At 47.2% G+C, this 10,000-nt stretch overlaps 1 protein-coding gene across 1 annotated transcript in view; it reads right to left on the bottom strand.

Annotated features, from left to right (window-relative positions):
• cacna1aa (calcium channel, voltage-dependent, P/Q type, alpha 1A subunit, a) overlaps nucleotides 1–10,000 on the bottom strand; it is a 93,557-nt gene that overhangs the window by 37,883 nt on the left and 45,674 nt on the right. Inside the window, exons 21-27 of the mRNA XM_076266688.1 lie at nucleotides 9,392–9,929; nucleotides 9,166–9,286; nucleotides 8,498–8,862; nucleotides 7,994–8,132; nucleotides 7,655–7,784; nucleotides 6,993–7,052; nucleotides 5,932–6,038 (exon numbers count right to left, since the gene is read on the bottom strand). Of these exons, the coding sequence (XP_076122803.1) occupies nucleotides 5,932–6,038; nucleotides 6,993–7,052; nucleotides 7,655–7,784; nucleotides 7,994–8,132; nucleotides 8,498–8,862; nucleotides 9,166–9,286; nucleotides 9,392–9,929 (1,460 nt within the window). The remainder of the gene's footprint in view (nucleotides 1–5,931; nucleotides 6,039–6,992; nucleotides 7,053–7,654; nucleotides 7,785–7,993; nucleotides 8,133–8,497; nucleotides 8,863–9,165; nucleotides 9,287–9,391; nucleotides 9,930–10,000) is intronic.

The following is a 10,000-nucleotide window of genomic DNA, read 5'->3' as shown; positions in this document are numbered from 1 at the left end:
GCTGTGCTTGGGGATGACTCAGATCGGGGTCCGTGGGGGATTGTGGCCTGCATGTCCAGATGCCTGTCTTCTGCGCAGCTGCCTGGCCAGATGTGCTCCTGGTGACTGACTGCACCTGCGTCTGCACAGTTGCCGTGCGCTATCCCAATCCCGCCACTGCACTAACACTCACAAAAAATGTACTGTTACAGTCCGTAGTATTTACTCCACTTCCATTCTTTCCACTTTTACACCACTGATAGGTGGCTATTGTTACGCTAACGCAGAGCTAACCCTACAGTGGCAGTTCTACTTAGCACATCAGCTTTACCACCATGATGGTTCTACAATAGCATCAGTACCATGGCATGTCTTCTTATTAAGTTCAAGTATAACATCATGGTACTGTATATGATTCCTACTACTGTACTGTATATGATTCCTACTGTTTTTTTTTAGAATTGTGTTATTTAGTATAATTTGTATTTAGTATTTAGTATATATTTATCTTCTACTGTCCTTATTGCTTAGTTGTGTTTTTTATATTATATACTTTTAATTACTTTCTGCTGTTTGTGAATGTGTGTGTGTGTTGTCTGTATGCTACTGTGACCTTGAATTTCCCCTGGGGATCAATAAAGTAGCCATCCATCTATCTATCTATCTATCTATCTATCTATCTATCTACTATGATTTCTACCATAATATTACTCTACACCAGGGCTTTAAGAGCATTCTTACAAAAGAAGGGCCCCTTACAGACAGTGTTTACCTCCCAGTCACAAGACTGGCATTGTCCTGACACAGCTTGCTACAGGTTTACCCTTGGCTTGGGTGCTGCTGTGTTGGATGTTGCTTTCTCAGCAGATACGGTTACCCAGAGTCAGGACCCACACAGGCATCCCTCATAGGACTAATGCACTGCTGATAGGGTGGCTAAAGAACCAGGGCTATTGATTGAGTAAACTACCCTGCTCATGTTGGGGGTCGGGGATCATGGTGGCAGGTGTATGTTTGGTGAACGTAGGGGGGGGGGGGGTATTTGAGTGAGTTCTGTTTAGTCCAGCTCCACAGAAAATGTGACAGACATTGACTAGAGCAGAGATAGTAAGACAAGAGAGTGAGAGACAGACAGATAGACAGACAGGCTGACAGACAGAGAAAGAGGATGAGGAAGAGAGGTAGAGAAAGGGAAGTTGAAAGAAAGACAGAGAAAGAGAGAAAGAGAGAGAAAGAGAGAAAGAGAGAGAGAGAGCAATGTGGGCGATAAACAGACACTCAGATTCAAAAAAGAAAGAGAGGAAAGCCGTATGACTGGCAGGATGAGCATCGAAAGTGAGTAGCAGAGAAGGAGAGAGGGAAAGAAAGAAAGAGAAAGAGAGAGAGAGAGAAGGAACACTTTACCCTTCGCCGCTGCTGCAGAGGCCAATCGAAGAGATGAGAGAAGGGCAGTGTGAGCGAGACAGAGACAGAAAGAAAGAAAGAAAGGAAGGAAGAGTGAAAGACAAAGCAGACAGACACACATACACACAAAGAAAAGAAAAAACACACACTCACACAGACAAACACGCACAAGACATTCAAAGACAGACAGAGAGAGAAAAAAAAGAAGGAGAAAGGGAGAGAGGAAGATTTGGAAGAGGAAGAACATTAATATGAGACAGACACAGAGAAGAGAGAGAGAGAGAAAAAAAAGGGTACAATGCCATGTGTTTTCATAATAACCATAGAAATAATACCCAGTGTCTTCCAATGACAGATGCATTCTCTTGTAGTGTCATACAAATTCAAGTAATATTGCAATCAGACAAATTACAACACACACACACACACACAAACACACTCATCCAGTCAGAAATTCAGTGTTCACATCTTTACTGACACATCATTTAAGTTGTTATGCAAGCTTACCCGCGACCTCAGTCAACTGATATCGGAATCAGTTGAGGGGAAAACACAAATGCACACATTGCCAAGAATGCTTATGTGTGGCTTGTGTATTGAGAAGAAGTCATGCATGTATCATAAGCAGGGGCCTTTCTGCATGTTCAAACCCCACTGGCCTCTTCCTCACACACACACACACACACACACACACACACACACACACACACACACACACACACACTTCAGCCTCATCAGCCATGGTAGACAGCACTATGCCCCCAAAGCCCATATGACCCCCCTCAGTCAGACAACAGCATTAGAGTGCTGAGTCATAGCACAGCTACCATATGATTAGCAGCCCTGGCAGTCCTGTCGCTTCACTACACCCATGCCGGCCTGGGCTTGACTGGGGACTCAAGGGCAGTAATGGCCAAAGGGGGCAGCACTCGTTGGATGTGTTTCATCTCTTTAGATGTCGCCAGCATATATTTTACAGTATTCCCGAACGAATGTCCTGCGTTGTAAATCTATGAACGTCTATGTGATTAATGTGATGACTACTACACTGTCATTACACAAAGGCAATGAATTGTTGAATCTCAGCCTCCCCTTCTAACAAACGAATGTTTTTAATCCCCACTGTCTCCATTCAGCAGGCCAAAATCATTTCTATTCCATCTGAATGTGTATACATAGGCACACCGGATGCTTAATTATTTTTTCCAAACCCTCCTCTGACTTTAAAATCAAAATCTGTGCTACGTCTGTGTCTGCTACACCAGCTGCTTGGTCAGGGGCCGAAAGTAAAGATATTCTATGGCCTCAGTAGCCATCCCCCTCCCTGTGAACACTCCCCGGTTTTGGGGGACAGATGCCGAGTGGCTCAGCTCTCCTCCTCCTGCTCCTATCCTATCTCTCCTCAGAAGGGCACGGTGACTCCTGGCATGGCTCTCGCCAGCCGGACAGTGGCCAGGCTCTTCCAGAGGAGGCCAAAATGCCTCTGTGCTTCAGATCGCCTCCAGACAGCAAATGGGCGCCTAATCAGATCCACCGTTTGTCTGAATGGCAGATGCACATCTACAATGGGAACCGTCTGTCTATTGGTCGGAGCGCTTCGATCGTAATCAAATCACGCAGCGTTATCTCACCCTGTGTAACAGCAGTGCGGCCAGCTCTGGCTTGCAGTGGTTTTAATGCAGTCTGCCGAGCAGGCCATAACCCCCAACCCCCAGCCCTTCACCACAACCCCTTTCCTGCATAGGGTAGACTGACTGAATGTATATTATCAGCTGAGGCCATCTGCTCTGTCCATCAGCCTTGTCTGTAGCCATGACGGTGCTCAGTCAGGCCAGTGCAGAAGAATACACTGCACATGGGGCACTACAGGACGAATCTATTCATGACAATTTACAAGTAATAACCAGAGAACTCAAAGGGGCAAGGTTTTGGAAGTTGTTAGACTAGAATCAATGAATTAGAAAATCTATCTATCTATCTATCTAGCCTCAAGATGATTGCAAACAATACACTCAAAGACCAAATAGTATGTCACAAGTATGTCACAATCACAGCCATCATACACATTCATACTCATACTCACAACTAATTATAGCAATACTGCAGCAGTTTGATAACATATGAAAAGGAACACTCATGGAGGAAAGCTATTACCAAGCTCACAGGCAGGGGGCACTACAGCGAGCCTGCAGTGCCAGCCATCCAGAGCTCAGGGAGGCTCTGCATGGGCAAGGGAAGGCTGGGGGGAAGGAGGGGGACGAGGGGTAGAAAGGACTGTGAGGAGAAGGATGGGGACGAGGGGGTTGCAGGCAAGCCAGGCACCTCTGAATTTATCCTTTTAAGCCTACTGGCATTTCCTACTGGCAAAGTGTGCGAGGATTGGGGGGGGGGGGGATTAAAGGATGCAAAAGAAGGAAGTGAGGGCACAAGTAATAGGGCGCTGTCTCTCTACTCAGCGAGCATGCCCTTGAGGATGCAAGGTGAAGGTCATTACTTGTTTGCTACGGGGCAAACCCTATGAGCCATACCGTCGTACCATGATAACAGACAGTCCGTTATGAAAGAAAAGAAAAGGCAAGGTATGGATAGGCTCTCCTCGGGATTAACCGATTGTCAATGATAGCCATTCGCATCCATGCAGATAATGCAGATGTCATGCGTGTGTGCGCACGTGTACAACTCCGGACCGCTCGTCCCTGCTCCCGTACGCAGATGCCGATCGAGACTCAGCTGTTTTGTCTCCCGGAGCAGTGAGCGTGCTCAGATAAACCACGCACGCCGTCCAGCTTTCATGCCGTTTGGCTTCAAAAGAGCTCCTGGGAGATTCTTGGCATACTACACGAGGGGAAAATAGATCATCACCCTTTTCTGGGATCCCCGCTGGGTTTCCTATTCCATCTCCTACCGAAAAGCCCAAGGGAATGCATTGCAACTGGAATGTTATTTTTTTCCCCAACACTGGCTGAGATACTGTAGGATTGCACACAAATGGAGATCACTAAACACGCTCATTTGAATCCATATTTAGACAGTTACTTAAAAAAAGGTTAATCGGAATCTACAGCATGCTGTCTCCAGAAAGCATGCAGCATGTACTATGGGCTGCAGGGTATAGGCCGCAAATATGTACACATGCACACACACACCACATCAGCTTTACCTGGGCCTGCTTCAGGTAATGCATCTTTTGAGTTAATGGCGGGCATTTTTTTTTATCATTCCACCCATTAGCTGTTCCCATGTCCCTGACTTCTGTCTTCTGTGTTTACTACACACTAAGTCTGTAATCTGACATAGGAAAAAAACTCCCATAAGCCTCTCTGTGTCTGAGCCTTTTTTCACACCTCTTCTCTCTTGCATGCATTTCTCTCCTCATGCATTTTCCTCTTCTCCACTCTGTTTCTCTACACCACCCTCCTTTCCTCACATTGTGTCTCATCTTCTTCTTCTTCTTCTTCTTCCTCCTCCTCACTTCCTCCTCTGCCTTGCTCTTCCTCTGCACTTGGTGCTGTTTCTCATTTACACTGTCTTTCTTACACCTCCACCAATCAAGCCTGTCTCAGAACATGTCCCAAAAGTGTCTCAGTCATTTCTAGTAAAAAAAAAATGAAAATAATAATAACAAAAAAAAAATCAGAAATAGCATGTCCCTCCAGATCTCCTCACCTGTTAACCTAAAGCGTCTAAACCCACCCTCCCCTGTTCCTCCTCTCCTCTCTTCAGCTCACCCACAGCTCTTTTCCACCACTACCCCGCCGGCGGACCCCAACCTGCGCCCTAAGCTCAGTGCCCCCCGCATCCATCCCCGCATCTCAGGCAGGCTCCCCAAGCCGTGCAGAGGAAGGAGGCTGAAATACCTGCTGCTCCGTCTCCCTGCTCCATCGAAGGAAAGGAAGTGTGTGTGTGTGTGTGAGTGTGAGTGTGCATGCATGTGTGAGGGTGTGACTGTGTGTGTGGTGTTGCCTGCTGCTCCAGAACGGCCTGGGCACTAAAGGGTTACAGGTGCCTGGGGTCGTCACCCCCACGGAAATGAGCCGGACAGGGGCAAAGAGGAGGAGGAGGAGGAGGATGAGGAAGAGGTGGCTAAGAGGGATAGAATAGGCTTATAGAAAGAGAAGGGACTGGGAGAGGGGTGTTGAAGGGGAAAATAAAAGGGGTGATATTAAAAGGGGGGGGGGGGGGCATTTGAGTGTCAGGACTAGCTAAAATTCTAAGAATAGAGAAGGGGGAATTCGGATTCTCTTGACCCAAACCCAAAATAATGAGTGCACGTGTGTTTGTCATAGAGAGAGAGAGACAGAGAGAGAGAGAGAGGAGGAGAAGAAAGATAGAGCTGAATAGAGACAGAGAGCATGAAGAGTTACAGAGAAGGTGTGGAAGTGAGAACAGGAACAAGAGAGAGGGAAAGAGACAGAGAGACTCTAGAGAGATGGTTGTCTGGGGTATCAGTGGAGCTGCGCTGAGGCGTTTAGCCAGTAGGGGTGGGAGGAAGGGGGGAGGGTAAGGGCTGGGAGGAGGAGGAGGGAGGATGGGCAGGATGACACTTACGTGAAGCCGAAGGCCACCAGGGCACCACTAACCACTATAAAGTCCAGGATGTTCCAAAGGTCACGGAAATAGGAGCCCTGGTGCAGGATCAGACCCAAATCCACCATCTGAGAGGAGAAACAAACAGAGACAGAGACGGAGGGGGGGGGGGGGTCGTCAACAAGATAATAGATAGATAGATAGATAGATAGATACTTTATTGATCCCCAGGGGAAATTCAAGGTCCAATATAAAGACATTATTAAATGAAATTGAATTGAGATATACTGTATACAGTATTAGGAGAGGAAATCCAAAGTAATAGCAGTAGCAGTACTCCTTAAGACTTGTGCTTTCTTAATGCATACTTGCCATACATCCTGCGATCCTCCACATCATGTGAATCTGTATGGTTTATACAGTGCAACCGGAAAGTTTTCAGACCCTTTCAAGTTTTCCACATTTTGTTATGTTTCAGACTCACCTAAAAATGGATTCAATTAATTTTCCCCCTGATCAATCTACAGTACAGTACACACAATACTCCAACACTCCACAAAAAAGAAGGTTTGGAATGTTTTGGAAATGTATTCATTTAGGCACAATGGGACTCCAAATGAAATATTTCAGTCTTTTATTTATTTTTTTTAATTTACAAAACACTCTAAACACCTGCTTTTATGTGGAGTGTTGGAGTATTGTGTGTAGATTGATGAAAAAAAAACATGAATTGAATCCATTTTAAGATAAGTCTGAAACATAACAAAATGTGGAAAACTTGAAAGGGTCTGAAAACTTTCCGGTTGCACTGTATGTCTGCTTATTATGGTCAGTGCTTTGGCAGCACGGTTATACAGTCGCACCAGTACGGCTTGTTTAAATTAGAATTTGCAGAGAACTGAGCAAAACAGAAGAGGAGAAAGGTCACTTCAGCCTACATCAAACCTCTCCCGCCACAATGGGCTCATTACTGGACAATTTTGCTAAAAACAGAGCTGCGTTTCTCCACTGAGATGCCCCGTGCTTTATCCATCAGACACAAAGGCCAGAGCAGTGTGTGTGTGTGGGGGCGTAACCACTACCTTAATCAGCATCTCAAAGGTGAAGACTCCAGTGAAGACATAGTCAAAGTAGCGCAGCACCTGCAAACACACACACATCAGCAAACAGCACACACATCAGCAAACAGCACCAGACATAGAGAGACTCGAGGTCAAAATGAGTGAAAGAAAAAAAGAAAGAAAGAAAGAAAAAGAAAGACAATGAAGTAAGGACAACGAAGTAAGAGAAATAGTGAGATAAAGAAAGAACAAAGAAAGGGGTAGAAAGAAAGTAATTCAGAGTTGAACATGCCCTCAGCTATCCTCACAGATGGGGAGGAATGATTGGGGGGTCCGGGGAGACCATGCAGAGCCTGACACACACCACTGACAACAGAAGGAGGGATGGGGAGAGGAGGAAAGACAGATGGACAAGACAGAAAAGAGGAGAGAGAGAAGTACGGGTGGATGGATGGGCAGGCTGATGGAAGTCTGGATGGATAGGGGGATGGAGGGATGAGCTCCAAACTGAAGAAGTATGTGATGCAGCAGAGGTGTTTAAAGGACAAGATGTAGCTAACTCTGCCTAGACACTGATGACTGACACTAAACAAGGAAATAAACATCAACAAACAAAACAACAACAAACTCAATGGACTGATCCAAGGGCGGGGATGTTTATATGAAGCAGAAGACTTGCTCACATTGTTCCGGGGGGAGTCGGGCCAGACTGGGTCTTCAGCAGCCAAGGCGATACTGCTCATTGCGATGACCAGCAGGATGGTCATTTCAAAATAATTCAGTGTAACAATGTAATGGCACAACCTCCGAAACCTAAGCCAGACACACAATTGGACAATTGTTACAATTGATCCTTGTGATTCTTACAGTAATAACACTATATTGACACTATCAAAATAGAGCTACATTAAGGTAAAAGCATAATTTATGATTGTACATTGTACTATCTAAAGGTTAAAGGAAGGAAGTCATTTTCAGTAATTCTGTGGAAAGGACAAAGGTTTTGTGTTGGGTTTACTCACGGGTTGGTGGTGGACAGTACAAACATGGAGCTGTATGGGGGCATAGGCCTGGGGCCACCACTGTCTTTTGGGTCATCATCGTCATCATCATTCTTATCCTCCTTTTTGGGCAGGGGTTCAGTGTTTGCATTTTTATTGACTAAGTTAAATGAGAAAGAAAGATAAAAAATTAAATTGACAAAGGCTCACTAAAAATAATTGCAGCATGTTCTTCAGTAAGTTTTTGACATGTTAAGCACTGAGACAGAAAACAATTCTGCCAAATAGCTATCTTTCCATATTCTTAAATATATATTAAACTAATATTTATAAACCCTTATCGAAATATCTCACACATTTTAACACTATTTTAACACATTATAACACCATCTGTACATTACTGCTATCATATCAAGCAAATTATGCAAACTAATCAAATAATAATAATAATAATAATAATAATAATAATAATAACAATAATAATAATAACTTATCTAAATCCAATATGGCAACACCCAATCTTACTTTGCAGGATGGCGTTGTGCGAGGGGAACATGGGTGGCATGTCGACACTGGTGTGGTCTGCCCGCGGGTAGCCCATGCAGGTCAGGTAGGCCATGCTGGTGGCTCGGCTGGGCATGAGGCTGCCCTCCGGACCAGGGGGCGGCTGGTAGAGGCTGTGGGTGCTGTTGGCCAGGTTATAGATGCTGGCGTGGGGGGTGGTGTTGGCGGTGACGGTGCCACCACGGTTGCGGGCAGAGGCAGTGGGCGGCTGGGTGACCAGCTTGCTGTTCATCATGTTGTCCATGTCCTCGCTGTACACGCTGGCCTGCCGGGACAGGGTCTTCTGGATGGGCCGCGTGGTGGACAGAGTGGGCCCACTGCCCTCCCTACAGGTGGACGCAGAGAGAAGGGAGAGGCAGAGAGAGAGGCAGAGAGAAGTTGAATGAAAGCTGAATGAAAAAAAAAACATCTTTCTTTTCTTCTGCTCTTGCCTTGCAATCATCTATTCACTGCAGTTAATGATGTTCTGAATAAGAGTCAAGACTAATAAATTGATAAATACGGTAACTAACATGATACAAGAGGAAAAACATTGATCTTTAAGTTGGACAACTGAATCTACATCGCCCTTTCCTATCTCCGCCTTCCCATCATGCCCCCTGCTCCAGGATGGACCCCTTTTTACTCACTTCCTGGCTCTGTGCTGGCGGACCCTTTCTCCCCTCTCTCGCTTGCACTCCCCCTCACTGCCTGAGGCGGCGCTATGGCGATGCCTCCTGGGCTTGCGCTCCCCGCCTTCCACACTGCCCCCTGCTTCCGAGTTCTTGTTCCTGTGTCGGCGTCCACCTCCTCCTCCTCCTCCTCCTCCTCCTCCTTCTCCTCCTCCTCCTCCTCCCTCCTCGTCCTCGTGGGCACGGCGGTGGCCCCGGGGCTTCCGGTGTGGCTGCTCGGTGCCCTTCGCCTCCGGATCGCGGGCGCGGGTGCACTGGCCCCGGTGCTCGCGGTGCTGGTGGCTGCGTCTATGCGGCTTCTCCTCGGCCACCCCCTCGAGGTGGGTGGTGCTCCCGCACGGGCGGTGGTGGTGGTGCTGGTGCTCGTGGGTGGAGTGGTGATTTTGGCCCTGGTGGTGCTCGCTCTCCCCTGCCTTGCGGTTCCGCCGCGAGGAGGACTCTGTGGGATCGGCTCCTTTATCTCCTCCTCCTACTCCTCCGCCGCCACCTCCCTCTCCTCCTTCCCCACCTCCCGTGCTCCCTGCCCGCTCGTGGAGGCGCGTCTGCTTGCGGAAGATCTCCTCGGCGCACTGCTGGCTGAGCCGGGCCTCCTGGTCGGCCTCGCGCTCCCCAGCGCACGTCTTGTTGGTGTTGTTGTTGCGGTTTTCCTGGGGGTCAACCACCAGCGGTCTGTCCAGATGGGTCTTCATGCCATCCGGCCGGATATGGCGGGAGTAGGACACCTGAGTCATGGAGAAACAAGTGAATTGAGAGAGATATGGGACTAAATCAACTAAACAGCTGACACGCTTTC

The sequence above is a fragment of the Alosa pseudoharengus genome, unplaced genomic scaffold (genome assembly GCF_046254945.1).
Source record: "Alosa pseudoharengus isolate Yale_2024_CS ecotype anadromous, Long Island Sound unplaced genomic scaffold, YU_APseudo_1.1 YU_APseudo_1.1_scf_4, whole genome shotgun sequence".
Classification (NCBI taxonomy): domain Eukaryota; kingdom Metazoa; phylum Chordata; class Actinopteri; order Clupeiformes; family Clupeidae; genus Alosa; species Alosa pseudoharengus.
Note: the sequence above shows the minus strand (reverse complement) of the source record. Positions and strands in the feature narration are given on the sequence as shown.